This window comes from Lacerta agilis, chromosome 1 (genome assembly GCF_009819535.1).
Source record: "Lacerta agilis isolate rLacAgi1 chromosome 1, rLacAgi1.pri, whole genome shotgun sequence".
Taxonomy (NCBI): domain Eukaryota; kingdom Metazoa; phylum Chordata; class Lepidosauria; order Squamata; family Lacertidae; genus Lacerta; species Lacerta agilis.
Genome location: NC_046312.1, coordinates 111,422,239 through 111,441,103, shown reverse-complemented (window position 1 = coordinate 111,441,103; position 18,865 = coordinate 111,422,239). Strand labels below are relative to the sequence as shown.

Sequence of the window (18,865 nt, the reverse complement as noted above, 5' to 3'; positions counted from 1 at the left end):
GAATTTTTCTGATTTTTGTTTTCTGAATGCAAGCCATGGTTTTGCTTTGAATAACCTTGGTTTACAAACATTTTAAAACAAAACTGATTACCTTTCTAGTGTTGGCAGAGGCAACAGTGTTCACGGTCTTAGTTGCAACTGGGCTTTCAGCTAATGTGCTCGACTCCATCTATAAGTACGCCAGTAAGCAAGTAAAACGAGTGCATTAAACATGGTCACTAAGAAAGCTAAATGGCTCAATATGTAATAAATTGTTTCCCTAAAGATATACTTTCAAGACAAGGGATTATTCCTTCAGCCGAATCCCACAAGATTCTGAATGAGTGTTTGCATGTCCCAGTTGCATTAGGCAGAGGTAAACCAGTTTGGCAAATGCACTGGCTAAGTATCCACCTTAACCAGCCCGCCTACTGGTTGAACTCACAGTTGGGTCGGCACTGGCTTGGCATGGATCAAGTGTGCCATTCATGCGGACGCTACTTCATGGAAGGGGTGCTATGCCCCCCCCATGTGGGCTCTCGGACAGTACTGCTCCTTCCTAGATCCTTTTAACAGGGTACCCTGATGTGAAAGGATGCCACTCAATGGCTTATCTACCAAAGTCGCGACGTTTTGTTACCTGCCAACAGTTCTATAACTATGTCCTCAAACAATTCTATAACTATGTCCTTAAACTATGTCCAACACAGAAGATGCTAAGCAGAGAGGAACCAAATGCAGCTGTACTTCAGGCAAGCGTGCCAACTCTAGGCAGGTGGAAGTGCTGTCCGCCCCCTCACTATTCCTTAGTAGGGGGCTCAGCCCCCCTAATATTGAGGTCCAAGCTCCATGTCAATGAATTCCATATTGGATGGTCCAAGCTCCATGTCAATGAATTCCATGCAGGCAAGAGGCTGGGCATCACTCCCTCTTGTGGGGCAAGGTGGTCCTAGTTGTCCCCAGGCCCCTACCCCCACAACACTCACCCAATTGGGCAGTTCAGCATGTCAGCTAGAAAGGAGGGGTCTTTCACCCCCCCCCTAGCTGTGTGAAGTAAACCCTCCATCTCCCAGCTCCCAGCCTACCATGCTGGGCAGCAAATGGCAGCCCCCGCAAGATCGCAGTAAGGCAACATTTTGTGCCTGTGTGAATTGCTTCCCTAAAAGCAGTTTTCATTGACCTGAGATTAATTTACCCAAAAGTAAGGTGGTTAAAAAGGTTTGCAAACCTGTTGTTTTAGCTCATTTGTCTTTTCTTTTAGATTTTCCTTGTTTGTCATCTGTTTCTGTTCTGCTTCTTGCTCATCCTCAATATCAGATTTCTGTGCTTTTCCCTTTAGTGAGTCTTCCTGTCAAATGGGAAAAAGGAGCTATTGTAGCTGAGCAAGGCAATAAAAATAGTGACTGACTTTGTCAAACATAACCTACATAGTTATTCTTTTTAGCTTTAATTATGTCAGTAGCTTTTAACACAATAAAATATAATACAATAAAAACCAAAACTACAAGTGAATGGACATAAATTAATAAAGACACAGCAGCATCTGAAACGCAAAATGTGGGGAACCTCCAACCTTCCAGATGTTGCTGAACTGCAACTCCCATTGTCCACTTGCTGGGACTGGTGGAAGTGGTCATCTAAAAATGGACTATTTTCACATGCTTTTTTAAAAGGGTGATGATTTGTTGAATTTCTATACCGCTTTATACCCAGAGGTCTCAGGGCAGTTCACAGAACAAAATAAAAATAAAAAACCACAAAATATATACCGGTAATCAAAATAAAAATAACAACCCAATAACACCCTCCCTCAAGGATTAGAGGGGAAAGAGTTAAAAACAGGTCTCGTAAATTTCATTTTTATTTTATTGACATTTATGAGGCTAAGTAAAGCAGGACTCTTCTGAGTAGATCAACTGTGTTGACCTTTGGAGGCATGTTAATCTAATTTTTGCCATCGTAATAGGTTATGAGTCACATGGTAGCTACCCTAATGATCACAGTGTTGGATGGGACATACATATTGCAGGGACTCCTGTAAATAGACAAAATTCAGCTGCAGAGATCTTCTACTGTTTCTGTGAATTATGCTTACATAATTTGTTGTTCGAATTACTCTTTTGGGGACATCATTTTATTCTGTTATGGTTGGTGCCTGGAACATTTTAATTTATTTAGAAAAGCAGCATATAAATGCTTTAAAAACTAAGGGTCATACCCAGTCCATAGCCACCAAAGTTGTGATGATTGCTAGGAGGAAGGCAAGAAACCCCAGACAGGCACAAATCAGCCTGAGGGCAAAATTACCCTCCAACCCTGAATATGTTGACTGAAGCAATCCATATTTGTTCTAAGCACAGGCGCATATAGAAATGGTGTACACAAATCAAATATAGGTTCCAATATGGAAGAATGATTACCTCAAGCTTGTCTTCAAGTTCTGTTAAGGAGCTACACAGTTCACTGATAGAATCAAGAACTTCTTTGTGTTTCGCTGCTATTTTCTCAATGTATTTCTTTCCATCTTCATTACCTGTAGTTTACAAAAAAAAAAAAAATGAGTGGTAGCACAAGTACAACATTTATATTGGCCCAAATTAGTAAAAATGTAATATATCTAGCTTTAGGTTCAGATTTTTAATATATATATGTGTGTATGTATGTATGTATGTATGTATATATATATATATATATATATATATATATATATATATATATATATATATATATATATATATTACAGTATAGACTGACATCTCTATGTAACAAAGTGCTTAATTTCTGATCATGGGAGGAATTCAGCATCACATTCTTCTAATCATTCTATCAGCGTGAGCATTTCTGTTTGCCAGACAGAACAATCCCTCTCTCTCTTCCAGGGGAGAAAGGAGAGTAGGAAAGCCCCATTGCACTAACATACTGACTTAGTTGAATCTGGGCCTACAAATCCCAGGCAGTTCTGACTGACATACTTACACAGTACAACCCTATGTTTTATTTCTTGTTGTTTATTTAGTTTATTTATAAAAGTATTTGTATACCACCAATTCATACAGTATAACATAGCAGTCTGCAGCAATATAACAATAATTCATAGAACACCATGAAATGTTTATTGGACATATCCCACTTTTCAACCTTAAACTGATCTAAAACATTTTTGAACATAATTTTAGAATACAATTTTAACTGCTTCTGATAGGCCCTTCACAATTCCCAGTACTTTAACCCACACTATGGGGGATGCTTCTGCCGTGGCTCAATCTACACAATGAAGCTATTTGTATACAATGGGTTTTGGCATCATCTTTTGGAAAGACTTCATGATTACATAATGTGGGTTGGATCCGGACTTGTCCCTCCACAAACAGTGTCACTGAGACATTGCAGCGGAGGGGAATAATGGTTTGACCTCCCTTCCCTGTGTGTCACAATGAAAACCCTCCAAATTTACCACTAGACAAAAGAAAATTTGATTTCCAGCAACACATATAGGAGTCAGCTATACAGCTGCAAATAAAACATTTTTTAGAAAGCGTATTTCTAATCCAAACACAGTGTTCTGAGTGGAAGATTTTCAGGTTTTTGAAATATGAATCTTAAATCTGATGTTTTTTGTTGTAAAGTCTTTATAGGATCCATATGCCCAGGCTAAGCATGCCATCTAAAATTTATTTGCTTTCTGAACAAAGGAATCCTGAGATGATACACTTGTGTACACACTATACCTTTAAGGCATTCAAAGCACACACCCCCCAAAAAATCTGGGCACTGTGGTTTTGCCTTTCACTGAATTAAAAAATCCCAGTGAGCCTTAGCAAATTACAGTGCCCAGAATTCTTTGAGGTGGAAAATGTAACTTGAAGCCATTGGTTTGAAAGCAGAAGAAAAGAGATTCTGACTAAACATATAGAAAAACTTTAGCTGAGATTCCTGCATTGCAGGAGGGAGGTGGACTAGAGGACCCTTGGGGTCCCTTCCAACTCTAAGATTCTATGATTCTATGAATGTGCTGCAAGTGTATGATATGGATTTACCGTATTTTTCTGTGTCTAAGACAATGCTTTTTGCTAAAAAAAAAAAAAATTGGGTGTCGTCTTATACACTGATAGTGAATGCAGAGGGGGGACATGCGATTTATGGCAGCAGCAAGCAAGAGATTGGCAGTGGTGATTGGTGGCTACGGCAAGGCCTGCTGGCGATTGGCTGCGGCTGCGGCGATTGGGCAGGCGATTGGCGGCTGTGGTAAGGCGGGCAGGCAATTGGTGGCTGCGGCAAGTGGGCAGGTGGGCTGTTGGTGGCGGCGAGTGGGCAGAGAATTGGCTGCGGCGAGGTGTGCGATCGGCAGTGGCTGTGGCAAGTGATCGGCAGTGGCGGGCAGGCGGGTGAGCGAATGGAGGAAGTGACCTCACTCACTCCCCCCAAAAGCTAAACAATTTAATTTCTTAATTTGGAGTTTTTTTTAAAAAAAAATAGGGGTCATCTTATACACAGAAAAATACGGCAAACTTATCTTCCTTCTTTCCCAAAAATGTACATAGAGGTTTCAAAATAATAGGTTCTTACCATATAAGTCTTTAGCGAGGTTTGTAATCTGCTGAATTCTTTCCTCTTGCTGAGGGACTATTGGCTCAACAAACTTGTTGAATTGCTTGTAAAGTGTTTCTATTGCTTCCCTCGTCTTACACTCTGATGAATATTTTTCAACTCTAACTACTGTAGCACTTGCTTCTTCACACCAAAATAGACACTATGAGAGAAATGAAACAGAAAATCCAAGTATATTAAAACATATTTTCCAGTTAAATCACTGGTGCCTCGATCAACAGTGTCAAACCTTGTCTAATCCTTTCCATAATGCTAATTGCTGTGTTTTTGTTTCAGGGTTTGTGTGATCTTTACCGATATTCAAGAGTGCATGGCAAAAAAACTATCCCAAAACTGAACCCTGCTGCTTAATTTAGAAAAAGCCATTATATTATTGATAACCTATAACTATAACTTTAAATAGTTATTTAGTGTGTGTGTGTGTGTGTGTGTGTGTGTGTATGTATGCGGTTCACATATGCTAACCAAAAAAGTCAATGTAGTATTCAAAAGAATACTATGGTGACAACTATTACTACTATTACTTTTAATGATAAAAATTTTACCTTTTAAGTAACATAATTAAACAACAATAAATATAAGAATCACAAATCAAATCATATGCAAAACATCAAGATGCATCAAGATGGAACATCAGAATGCAATATAATGCAGAAAGTCTCATAAGTATTACAAAAACAACAGTCACAAAAATCATTTCCATACACATTCACTCTACCCAATACTAATCAAACACACAACCACCATTTACATAATCACTCAACAATCACTCAATAAACAAGTCTGAGGTGTGAACAGTCGTTAGATGAATGAGAACTATTATAGTCATTTAACTCTAGGTTCTTTCCACAAAGTCTCTGGTCCATTAAAAAAAAAAAAGTCTGAAATGATGGATGAGATGCACATAGGCAATGTACATTAGTCCCATACCTCGAACCGGCCCCTTAACACATCTGTAAAGTGCATTTGTGGTTTTTGTATACCTCTTCCATCATCTGCTGCAGGCGCTCCATCAGATCTAAATTTTGTTTGTAGTCCTCCATAATCTTGCCAAATTCACTCAGCTGTTTCTCTAATTCGTTGATTGATCCAGAGAGTATCTCAGCTTTATCACTAGGCTGAGTTGCTAAGGAATCTAAGATTTTCTTCTTCAGATTATCGCTCTTCTTTCTCAGAACCTGTTCCAAGGAATACAGTAAGAATATTCAGAAATTCTAAAAGGTATTTTAGAAACGTTCAATAGTGCAAAAACTGACTCTATCTGAAATCACCACCGATAATTGAAAAGCACAGGAAATAAATACACATTTCTGCATTTAGTAGGTATTTACAACTTCCATGGAACTGTAAACTTTTTAATCACTCTCTGAAGGCACAGCTTGGCTATTAGTGCTCTACATTGTCTGGTTAACTTGGTGGGGTTGATAGCTAGGTGGTAGATTTCTCCCTAGCATTTTAGGCCATAATTGCACAATATATTTAAAGAATTATGATACCACTTTAACAACCATGGCTTCCCTTCACTATTGGCCTTGGATTTTGTTGATTTAAAAGCATCTCTATGACCCTTTCAACAGGAATACCATATAATAATTGCATAATGCTTTGAAGATGGACGTGAAATGTTGAGTCAGTTTTGAACTTGAAACACACACACACACACACACACACACACAATACCCTAACGATGTGTGACCTTTGGTGTTCTGTTTCATCAGCTGTGATATGAAAACTATCTGCTGAATGTTGTCAGTCATCATGGTGCATCTTTGAGATACATATCATGCATGCCATGACTCAACAGCTATAATTGTTACCTGCATTTTTTCAGAATACGCATCAACTTGCTGAATCTGAATTCTCAGAGTCTTCAGATTTCGTGCTTTTTCAGTTTTCTTGCTATAGTTGAATTTCATGTTATTGAATTTCTTTTTGAGGTCTTTAAATGATTCTCTGAGCTGAAAACAAACCATTATTTATGAGTGATTATTAACAGTGATATAAAACAAAGAACCCATACAGAGATAAATAAAGAAGTTATTTATATTGCAATCCTATCTGCTCAAAAGTATCTTCCACTGAGTGCAATTTTTGGTAGAACCACAATTACCCAGGACTAGGAATAAAGCCCCAGTTGAATTCAAAAGGATGTATTTCTGAATATATATGTCGTTAGGATTGCACTCAATGTACATCCTGAACACATGGGGTTTCCCCCCAGCAGGGAGATAATCTCTCTGTGTGAAAGCATGTGAACCATAATTTAAATGCACTAGAAGTATTTATTATTCTGAGGACATAGACCTCTGAAAGGAAAGAAGTTCCCAGGTCCAAATTTCTATTAAAAAAAATGCCATGTGGAAATAGCTGGTGCACTTCATCACCACTAAGATAAGTGTCAAAACCTGTAACTCCACAAAAATGCTATAATAATAATATTAATGTGTACAGTGGTACCTTGGGTTACGAACTTAATTCATTCTGGAGGTCCGTTCTTACCTGAAACTGTTCTTAACCCGAGGTACCACTTTAGCTAATGGGGCTTCCCGCTGCCGCTGTGCTGCTACCGCACGATTTCTGTTCTCATCCTGAAGCAAAGTTCTTAACCCAAGGTACTATTTCTGGGTTAGTGGAGTCTGTAACCTGAAGCGTCTGTAACCTGAGGTACCACTGTACTGAACTTTTCCACTTGATGCAGAAGTGAGTTTCAAGACTAATCCTCCATTACTATTTTTAAAGAGGGCAGGGAGTAGCCCCAAGCTGATGTTTCCCCTGAAACTCTTCTGCTCCGGTTTCCAACAGGACTGCAGACTCTGCAACATCTGCAGTGTATATTTTCCACTGCATCCTCGTTTCTTGCTTGCTTGGAGGTCTTAAAATATAAATAAGTTTGTTTCATTTTGGCCTTGCCACGTGAGCTCTAGTTGCTTACCATCAACACGATGGATGATGTCTGTCATCTAGCAACTAATGGGATGAAACTCTAGGCCATAGAATTTGATACCCATCTGAGCTTTCATAAAGGTGTCTTTGGAAAGGAGTGAATAGCCTCTTGAATTTTTCTGACATGTTAACATGGTGCTGCAAAACTAAAGGCCATGGGATGGAAGCAGATAAATCCATGGTTTTCCAGGATTTTCATGTGCTCCTTGCCAAAATAGGCAGCAGGACACCTCGTGGAGAGTGCTTAATTGATCCCAAATAACCAAATATATTTTCATTTTTACTGGCTTGAGATCTTGGGGCTACTATATTATTTCCGAACCAAATTTGTGTCCTATTTTTAATGGGAAGGGGAAGGCCCCACCCTGGTGCTGGAGCTGGGAGGGGCCGCGAGCTAATAGGCCTCTAGGGCAGTGTTTTTCAACCACTGTTCCGCGGCACACTAGTGTGCCGCGAGATGTTGCCTGGTGTGCCGTGGGAAAAATTACTTTATATATAGTCAATATAGGCACAGAGTTAATTTTTGTAACATTTTCTAATGGTGGTGTGCCTCGTGATTTTTTTCATGAAACAAGTGTGCCTTTGCCCAAAAAAGGTTGAAAAACACTGCTCTAGGGAGGCGGGTGTGTATGTTGCTGGAATGCACAAACAGAAGTGGAGAAAGATGGAAGCTTTCCCAAGAAGTTGCAGCTATCCATGATTTTTTTTTAAAGGGCAGAGGGTGACTAATGGAAAGAATGGGAAAGAGGGGGAGGGTATGACTGGGGACCCATTAATTTAAGGCAAACTGGAAAGGAACGCACTGCAGCTCTGTCTTGAAATGAGGGTTAGGGAGGAACAAAGGGCTTTGGCAATCTTTTTCTCTCCACCTAAGTCTCCGTGCACAGTCTACCTTCAAAGCACTGTTCTCCTCTCGAAGAATTCTGGGCACTGTAGTTTGTTGAGGGTTGCTGGGAATTGTAACTCTGTGAATGGTAAACTAGGGTGCCCAGAATCCTTTGAAGGAAAAGATGTGCTTTGAATGTGTTTTAAAGGTATAGTACAATCTCACGCTTAGACCGCAGGGCATTGTGGGAAGTAGATGGGAAGACACTGCCTCCCATCCCAGTCCTCCACAACATTCCGTTGCTGTCAAAAATAATTCCAAGGTATTACAGTATTGTCTATTCTAAGTTTTGTTTGCCTCTGCATACCATTAGTGAAAATGATCTGTTGGTGTATTCCCTGGGATGTGGTACTGGGCTTTGATGTGGGAGTCCAATTTTCAAATCCTGGCTTAGACCTGAAGCTTACTAGGCAAATAATGCCAAGTCCAAGATGCCAGATGGAGCTCCAGCAATGTTTCTCTAAACAGGTTTCTCCCTGGACTTCAAGGAACTGGAGTGATTGTTTCTCATCGTGGCTTACCACAGAGTTGTTGCAAAGATAAATTTTATATTAATATATGCATTTCATGAGCCCTTATATAGGGCTGGAAAGAGAACTAAATTAAGTACCACACTCCTCATCATGATCCACACTCACACCAGCCCAGAATACATGCACCTTAAACTGAGTGTATATGTGAGACATCTTTGAGTGCTGTCTTTACTTTCAGTTATAAATAACGCCTCCTTTTCATTCTCAGTTGGAGGTCCTAATTATCATTATCAGTTTATCACAAACTGGATCAGCCACAGCTGTCGTGTTTGGGGCCTCAGCTTCACCAAGAAACTGATTTTCAGTTAGTCAAAGTTGTCTTTTCCTCAAAAAGTGAAATTTGTACACTGTAAGGCGACAAAAGGAATCCTTTGACTGAGACATACGTCAACAAGAGAATTCTCTTTAACAATACGTGTCAGTTCACCAGAGTCCATTAATTAATTAATTAATTAATCTCTCCCTCTCTCTTTTTGGCAAAGATGCATGAAATGAGATCTTCTTGTTTCAGAAGAAACTGCTTGTATGCCAAAAGATCTGCAGCTGCTGCCACTTTTCTCTTTTAGACTTAATGGGAAATCAGCTCTGATTTAGACCCTTACATTGTCCTCTGTCATGTCTTCAGCTCCAACTCAGCACATGTCCTAGTCAAGAGAATGAATAGTTCTGCTTCAAGAGTGGAATTCTTTTGTGGTAGGAGAGAAATATTGTTAAGTGTTGAATAGGTCAGTACCATCTCCTCCTAACATGCCCATTTTGTTGCCGTTCTTTTCTCCGACATACCTGTTATATTTTGGTTGCCTTTGACTGACCTGTGTAAACATCAAAGACCGGAACAAGTGCACTGACAAGTTGGGGCAGGTGAAGCTGGTAGACTTGATGTGGCCCTACTTAAAAATATGGCAAAAGAGAAACCTCTGCTTGCATCTAACACTCCAGTACTTAGTCACTTGAAAGAAGTAAACTCCCCTCTGATTCCAATAGTAAGCAAACTTCGGATAGCCTTCTAAGCATTTAATCAGCAATGTAAGTACACCACTGTAGCTGCCATGCTTTCAGCAAATTGTAATAATAAAATCTGCTGAAACCATGGCGGCAACAGAAGTGTACTTATGCACTTGATTGCTTGTAAGGACAGTCCTTGGCTGTCCAATAAATTTTAACATGATATGGGGGGAAAGGGTTGTTTGAATTAGCCACTCACTCTTCTATTTATTGAAAAGTGGAATGGATTTCAATCAACTTTGCCCTTTAAGAAGCTTTTCTAGTGCCTTATAGACAAAATTTGTGCAGCTGTCCTGAAATATCGCTGCTTTGTCTTAGGTAAGGAATGATGGAGGGGATGTGTGATGACAACTACTATGATTTATCACACAAGAAGGAGAAAACAAATAGAGAACAGGACACTGTTTTAATGATCTGGTTGTCATGGTTCACAAACAAAACATAGCAACTCACTTTTTTACCACTGGTCTAGGAAAAAGGCTTTCAGGGACCAACCATTTAATTTGGCATTATCTCCCTAGCTGATTAATGGGGGACATTTATTTAAAACAAAGGCAATGTGCAGTTTAGAACAAGACTTCCACTATAGATGAAGTCAAAAGAAACAGTTTTCAACATGTGGCAGGGTTCGGCTAAATGTGTGGGTGGAACAAGGTCTGCTCGTGCAATGGGATGTTTCTTGCCTCTCCTCCCCCGCCCCCCAAAATCTTCTCTGGAAGTTTGGGGGGAAACTCAGAAAAGGTTTAAAGGGCACCCAGGGAAAGGGGGGGGGGAGTCTGGTTGCACATGCAGACCTTGTTCCCCGTGTGCATCACCACCACCACCTACATTGAATTCTACCCTTGGTCTTCACTGCAGGGTTGTTTGTTCCTGTGCAAAAAGATGCTGCTGGTGGTGGAAGATTACCACTGTGGAACACATGGTTCTTTAAAGAGGAACGATATAAGGACACCTCACTTTAAATCAAGTTCCACCTTGGAACTAACGTGCACATCCAAAAGAACACAATATTTTGAGCAATAAACATGAACGTATCTTGGACAATAAAGCATTTATGAAATCTAGTGCAGTCAATTGGAGATGTACAAAGAATGGGCAATAGCCAACCCCAGCCTACCCCACCATGCATGATCAGGAAGACGTTCTGCTCAAGGAAGGGACAGAATTGTGTGGATAGGCGGCTGCTGTTGCTGCTGCTCCAGGAGGATTCCTAACCTTTAGGAGGAGAACCTACAAGTCCACATGAACAAGTATGTGCTTGTTAAGTATAACAAGCTTTTCCCCAGCTACCAGTAGTATAATATTTGTTTGCTTCTACCTGGTAGGCAATGTTCAGTTTATTGTTTGATGCATGTTTTACTACTGGAGGCAAAGAGAGATAAACTGCAAAGGTGACAACTAATTTAATTATTCACTGAATTTGTAACTATCAAAGGCATTCAAGCTGAATGAACAATAGCTACAATATTCTTAATAATAAACTCACTACTTTAATTATAAAACCCTGTTGGATTAGTGCTCCTAAAGCAATATAGACAAAAATAGTTACAGTGTAAAAAGGGCATCTTGCACTTTCCTGCTTTATTTTATACGTGAATTCTTGCAGGTTATAGCTAGCAGATGGCAAACCACCAACCACTTAGGGGACCCTCCTAAATGGGATTAAACTAGTTTAAGAACATGCCATATGACTTTTAAGTGACTTATGAAGAACACTTGGGCACTCTGACCCTTTTAAAGTTTGCACAAGAGTAGCATAACATTCCTGTCCTATGTGGCAGAATACTGCCATCATTTGTGATTGCTGGTCATGCATTAAGGAAAACACTATCCAATGTCTCACCCAATTTCTTTTTAATTGCATAGATTTAAACTGCAGTCCATAAATACGTTTCGCTCTGTACCAGTTTCATGACAGGTTTAGCGTCTTTTCCTCTTTGTCACAGGACTAAACTATGAAAAGCAAAGATGGCTACGATAAGTACTTCTAGGCTGCTGTATACTGAGAGCACAGTAAGGAAGGTGCTGGTTGGGGATTGTTTCAGTGCTTGGAGATACAGAAACTCCCTAACAGAAGAATGAAACCAAACCTTGGCACCACCGAGGTGAAATTCACAACTTCATACAATGGTCAGTTTCACGCTTCTGTTGAGCTCAGCCAGCTGGCCCAGAGGAATCAGATTCATCAAGGGAGGTGGAATTAACAGGAAGGTGAAAGAGATGGTGAGTTTGATTCTCCTGCTAAGGACTGGAAACTAGCCGAGTGCAGACAAGCTTACTGGGCAAAGTGAAATGTGATCACTAGATGTTTTATGTAGACAAGCTGGGAATAGTACCAGTTGAGGGGATAGGGGGTGGAGAGAATCGCACTTAGACACAGACATATGCATATGTCCTCATAATGGGGATATAAAATGTTCAACTTTCCACTGTGTGGTACAGAGAAGATGAAGCTTCTAATAATCTGAAAGCGTAAGAAAAATGATGGTACGGTATTGACATACTGATGCACCTAATTATGGTTAGAGAACTGCAGAGGTTTCTAACATCTAAAGGGGCTTGTTTTTCTTGAACTGTTGCCCTCTATGCTTCGTGGCAAACTGATTTTGAAATGAAGGAAACTTTGAAATGAGCAATTCGTGATATGGGATTAGAGAGGGGCGCCCACTGCTCCTAGAACAAAAGTCCTTCTGATGATGTTCAAGCCTTTGGACAAGTAGCTATTTGGATCACAACAACTATTAATTTATCTACTATGTATCTATCTGCAGGAGTTGTTTGCTTGCATTTGGACGCCTCTTAAGATATCACAATCAAATTTTGGATGATTGTCCCTGAGACAAGGTGCTGACGTTCATCTGTATTATTTGGATCCAACTGGATGCCATTTTGAATCAAGGTGGTGGATTGAACATTTCAGTACTACATTGATTTTAACCACTGATTTCAAATCTGCACTGATTCTTTGGTTTCTTAGAATTCCTGAGCAATGCTGGGTAAGAGGCTACTAGTACATCATAATGTTTGGAAGTGCTAAAAATCCATTTAACACATTTCAGTTGGCACCTGTGTTTCAAACTGTGCATTGGAAGGCCACAGCTACATTTCTGCTATACCAAAATGCTACTTGGTGCTCAAGATTCAGTTCAAATATCTCTGTAAGCCTATTCCACTAAACTGAACCACATAAAAGCCAAAGAACAGAACACATTTTTTCAGACTGTAGATTACACGCGTGTTTTTTTTTCTTTCTTTCCACACATAAAAACTAATTTCTGTATAGTAAATTAGCAAATTAGAAAGGAAGTATTAGGTATGCTAAATTAGAAACATCATGATAGCTTCATTGACTACATGCAGATAACTTTTTTACATGGAACAAAAAATGAACTCTGCCCCCAGTATACCACAATAACATGCAGTCTGGCTGTAAAACTGCAGAGAGCTCTAATCTATTTGCAAGAACACAAGTGGCATCTCTAAAATGGGTTTGTGAATCATACCCCCCCTCATAAACTTAACCAAATAAAGGTGAAAGGATAGCTCTACTGAAGACTACTAAACAGAAAGAAGTGAAAGGACACGACAGCTTTTGATCATTTAATATGCTTTTTTCACCAGACCTCATGTATCTCGTCTTTTGTGGTGCAGAAGTGGAGGATGTGCGACAAATCTTCTTCGTACTTTTCAGCTTTGGAATCCCAGTTCACGCTGTCAGACTCAAGGGTGTTGAGCTGCTGCTGCAGGTTCTTTACAGAAACATTAAAGGAATTCTAGAATGAGATGCAGAAATCAGGCTGAAAAGGTTGGCATCAGGGGCTGCAAACTGACCTGCGGCACTATTTGTTACTTCAGTTTTGATTTTGTTTAAAAAAAAAAACCTTCGATTTAAAATTAACATATTTTACAGTAAGATTATGTTCTTCCAAGAGGTTGATGTGGTAACATTCTGGCAAGATTTGAAAATGTGGGGTTCAGTTCTGCATCTGCCTAACAAGGCGTGAAGCTTGACATTGGCACAAATTTGGGGAAATATATTCCCGTCAGATTGTTCTAGTTAACTGCCTGATTTTTGTATTCTGAACCTGCTACAGTGTCTTCTTTTTTTGTGGCACCACTTTGAGGGATAGAAGTGAATCATGTGGCTACATCATGGAAGATACAGACAGAGAATCCCTCTAGACAAAGAAAACATGCCTCGTTGCTAATACTGAATGCAGAGGAGCAACTGAGCACTGGGACATTGAAACAAATTATAATCTATCATTTTGTTATTTTTATTGTGTTGTTACCATTGTGTGCTCTTTATATTAGGCCCTCTATCAAATGGTACATTGATGTACAATAGAAACATGCTTATTTGGTTTAAATGCCTGAGTCTAGTTCTACATTAGCCCTTCTTGGATGCTGAGGAAGTAATAGAAGAATATACAATTATATGATGCTTGCTGAGCATTTAATCTCTCAGCCTGAAGGGATTTGGGTGTTGCCTTTGGGTTAACTTGTAAATAGCCTAGCTCAGTCATAGAAATTGTCATTTTATACAATATGGGAAAATAGGCAGTTGTCAGGTTCAGTCTCTGGTATCCTTCTAAATCTGTTGTAAACAGCCCAACCCAGAAGGAATGGAGAAAAGGAAGCACCATGCCCTGTATTATCCCTGCTTTCTTCCACTACTAGGGCCATTCTGTTGACTTACAGGATGCTGAACTGCTGAAATTATATCCATTCCAAGAGTGAGCGCCAATTTGTACAGGTGCCTGATATGGGCGTGCTTCTCCTGAGCATTATTCAGGTGAATCTTAGCATGTGGAGTGTCGCTGGGCACATCTTTCGCTTCAGGGATCTTCAATCCTCCTGATTTTATGAGGCATTCAAGCTGAGGAGATTAACGTATTATGTTTCGTTAACAACCATTCTTCTGTCCCTCCACTTTACAGTCACATGCCATTATGTCTAGGATCAGGACATACACAAATTTGGATCTGAATCCAGAGTTAAGGACTTGGTGTATGCTTTAGTATGGTTATTATATAGTCATGGGTGCTTCGTTTAATGTGTTCATTTATGGGACACAGAATACACATGCATAGCTGTAGAAAAAGAACTTCTGAGGTTAAATAAATTATTGCCAGGTTAAAGGTGACTATACTCACTTCCTCTTTGACATGATGGAATTTGATAGTCTTGTTGAAAATGTCATCATATTCTGCCATCTTTTCCTTTATCTCCTTATGGAGATGAATAAGCTCACTTACTTTCTCGAATTTTTCCATGTCAGGCACTCCTTTCAAGCTCAGCTGCTCTGATAACTTTAATGTGTATTCCACCTCAGCATTGAGTTGCTAACAAATCAGATGCAAAAAGATTATTGAAACTTAAAAGGGAAACACACATTTAATCCAAGCAAATCACTGTTGACTTCAAGCCATTTCTTCCTCCTCCTTTTCTGAATGTGAAGTTCACACTAGCCTGTGAATCCCCGCCCCCCTATTTTCAAAGCTAAGACCTAACAGGCATAGGCAAACTTGGTCCTCCAGATGTTTTGGGACTACAACTCTCATCATCCCTAGCTAACAGGACCAGTGGTCAGTGATGATGGGAATTGTAGCCCCAAAACATCCGGAGGGCCGAGTTTGCCTATACCTAGATTCTTCCTAAATTCTGCCCCACCTTTTGCATTCATCTTAAACCGGGAGTTGTCTGCTTGCTTACTTGTTGTATCCCATTGGTCTGAAAGATGGGCACATTAAATTTGTCCTCTCGGTAGGAATGGACAAATCAGTCCATTCCAACTCCAGGCCACTTTTGCATGTGCTCATTCATAAGACTGTCATGTCATGTGTCTGCATTAATCTCTAATTTAAAAAAACAAAACAAAACACCATCTGCATGAAAATTTGCATCGACATCCAGATTTAAATATGTATTTTCTAAATGAATTTTCTCTCCATATGCATGGTTTTATACAATTTTGTTTTAGCTGAGATCATAGCTGTCAACCTTTCCCTTTTTTTGTGGGAAATTCCCTTATTATAGCATTGGGAAACAGCAGGGAGGGTTGACAGCTATGGCTGAGATGTGAAATCCAAGTGGGCAACTAAGTTCTGATCTGCACATTAGTCCAGGGTGTGTGTAGCAAGCCATTTCAGATCAGAATTCTCAGAAAAAATTCTCAAGAATCCCTAACTTCTCATCTATTCCCTATATAAAGCAGATTATGGCAGAATGAGGTGGATCGTCTGGCACTGTCTCAGCGCTTAGGCAGAAAGGAAATGCCAGAAGCTGGAAGATTCCTGCCCAGGCTTAAATCCCTCCTGAAAAATTTAGTCTCAGACTTTTATTTCTGTTTTGTTGTTGTTGTTGTTGTTGTTCTTTGACGCTTGCAAAATATAACTGGGGCATGATGGTTTCGTGACATTTCTGCCACTTAAGCTATTTCCCCCCCACACTTCCTTTCCACACAAAATGCTATGTTCAATACAAACTTTATAAACAGCTTCTAGATAGCTATTTCAATAAACAAACAAACAAACAAACAAACAAACAAATAAATAAAATAAACTGACACATTTTTCAACTTCGTGCCAAACAGTTTCATAAACATGTGCACCCATCCAGAATACCAAAAATTTGAAGTTCTCTCTGTCACAAAATTATTAAGCACAGCATTTCTGCTGAATTTAACATGGAGTAAAAAGTTTGCTTTAGGTACTTCTAGGAGCAAGCACTTAGAAATGATTTGTTTCACATAGGGCGTGATGTGCTTAATTTCTCTTCTCACCTGAAACCGTGGCTTCATATGGTTAAACTTATTTTGCAGTTCTATAAGTACTGAGAGATTACTCCCAAGATCAAGTGCTGTTGTAGACCTGAGTGCTTCTTGAAGAATGCTTAAGCTTTGGGTAGTCTACAATAAATAAATACAGACATGCAAATAGATATATAGATATACGGTAATACATGCTGTTGAAGTAAGAAAAGGATCAGGTTGTTTTTTTGCAAAAATGCATAATAAATCTCTATAGTATACAGTACTGGAGCAATGAATGTAAATCTACACATCTTAAAAGAACACACTCATATGAATGCAATATTGTGTGCACAGCAAGTGCTTTACCACTGAGCTGTTTTTAAATAAAATTGTTCCATGTTTCGCTGCTCCTGCCCAACTGTTTTTCATATACTGGTATATATGTTTGGATATTCTTGACTTACTGTTTTAAATTGTTCATTAAATTTCCCACACTGCTGCTTGATGGATTTCACTTGATTCATATTAAGTTTCCACGTTGCCCATAGCTGTGTCAATTCCTCCTTCTCTTTGTTCAGAATATCAATAGTATGTTCAGTTACTTGCACAACACTTCCCACGTTGAGTATTAGATTCTCATTTATCTGTTAAATGAAGAATTAAGAAACTTCATTTTTTTCTGAGAGGGGCAGAATCTAATTTTTGATACTTCCAAATCTCCATAATAGTAAGAGCCAACAAAAAGCCAAAATTTCCTTCAGCCTCCACTTTCAAGATACCAATGACTCCCACTTTGTGGTATAGAAAAGGAAGAGAAATCTGAACCCTTTCTCTTCCATAATATTTTATTGCACGTGGAAACAAAGCCCATGCAGTGTACAATGCCAGCCTTATCCCTAACCTAACTAGCTTATTTTTTCCTTTTTGCCGTTTCATCATACTTCTCTTCGATGTTGGCTAAATAAGCAAACAATGTCTCTTCTAAGCTTCCCTTCCTTGAGTTCTCAGTTGTGTACGTAGAATCATAGAATCATAGAGTTGGAAGAGATCACAAGGGCCATCCAGTCCAACCCCCTGCCAAGCAGGAAACACCATCAAAGCATTCCTGACAGATGTGATTTCTCAGTTGCACGTGATTTCTCAATTGTAAGGTTAGTCCACTGTACATTGATCCTCACCCACATACTTGTGATACTCAGATGGCTTGCTTGCTTTTGTCTATTAGTCCATCTAGCCCAATATTGTCTACAGTGATTGCCAGCTGCATAAGGAGATACCTGGGATTGAACCTGGGATGCTTTATCCACAGCACACATGCTCTACCACTGAGCTGTCTTTTGAGAAATGGTTCCATGTTTCCCTGATCCTTCCCAACTATTTTCAATATGTATATGTTTGGAAATATTTTTAATGGAGGTCAATGCTGGAGTCAGCGAATAAAGCATCGCTGAGAGACTCACCATGTTTACTAAATTTAGAAAGTCATGTCCCATGTCTTGAGTGGAAAGAATCTTCTTTAAAACCACCTGCCACTGGTCATCAGCCGACTGTAACAAAGCCTCATTTTTAGCTTCACTATCTTCTTGCACAGCCTCCGTTATATAGAATTCCTTCAGCCTCTGAGCATCACCTCCAACCTAAAGGGGTAGAAATAAGCGAGTGTTGGTAACCCCTACATTTATGTTGGTGTTTCTCTGTGATTAACTCTGGCCTGTATAATCCTTGAATCCCTTCGCTGAAGTCAAGGGAAAGTAAATAAAGCAATTGTTCAATAACTCTCTATATGTTGTTCATTTCCAAATTAATTTCATCTTTAGTTAGTTAAAATGGAAAGGGATGCCATGCCAATTTTTTTCCCAGTTTCACAACTCCAGACTTCAGGAAACTGGGAATGGGTGGGGATTTATCTTTGTAAAACTCTGGGCACTTCGTAGTCTCTTCTGAGATAATTTTATTCCATTTAAAGGGACTTTGCCCAAGTGCATCATGGGTAGATCCTTTTTAAACTGACACTACATAATTATTTCTTCCAAGAGCTGATGATCCTATAAATGCGCTTACTGTGCACTCTCCAATTCTCTGAGCCGTCAGAAGTCTCAGGGTCAGCATTTACTAGGGTATGGCTCCCTTTGGTGGAGGCCTTGTCACTAGCAATGC

The 18,865-nt window shown here is 39.5% G+C and overlaps 1 protein-coding gene across 7 annotated transcripts in view; it reads right to left on the bottom strand.

Moving 5' to 3' along the window:
• The window catches only part of CCDC141 (coiled-coil domain containing 141), a 117,101-nt gene that overhangs the window by 17,490 nt on the left and 80,746 nt on the right, over positions 1-18,865 (bottom strand). For 5 of the 7 annotated variants that reach the window (XM_033167234.1, XM_033167267.1, XM_033167283.1 and 2 more), the window contains 12 exons: positions 18,169-18,345; positions 17,173-17,352; positions 16,739-16,864; positions 15,111-15,299; positions 14,654-14,833; positions 13,578-13,727; positions 6,405-6,545; positions 5,571-5,765; positions 4,546-4,729; positions 2,400-2,512; positions 1,208-1,327; positions 92-169 (listed from right to left, as the gene is read on the bottom strand). In XM_033167234.1, coding sequence (XP_033023125.1) covers positions 92-169; positions 1,208-1,327; positions 2,400-2,512; positions 4,546-4,729; positions 5,571-5,765; positions 6,405-6,545; positions 13,578-13,727; positions 14,654-14,833; positions 15,111-15,299; positions 16,739-16,864; positions 17,173-17,352; positions 18,169-18,345 — 1,833 coding nt within the window. The remainder of the gene's footprint in view (positions 1-91; positions 170-1,207; positions 1,328-2,399; positions 2,513-4,545; positions 4,730-5,570; positions 5,766-6,404; positions 6,546-13,577; positions 13,728-14,653; positions 14,834-15,110; positions 15,300-16,738; positions 16,865-17,172; positions 17,353-18,168; positions 18,346-18,865) is intronic. The other 2 variants (XM_033167243.1, XM_033167253.1) reach the window with 2 other exon arrangements.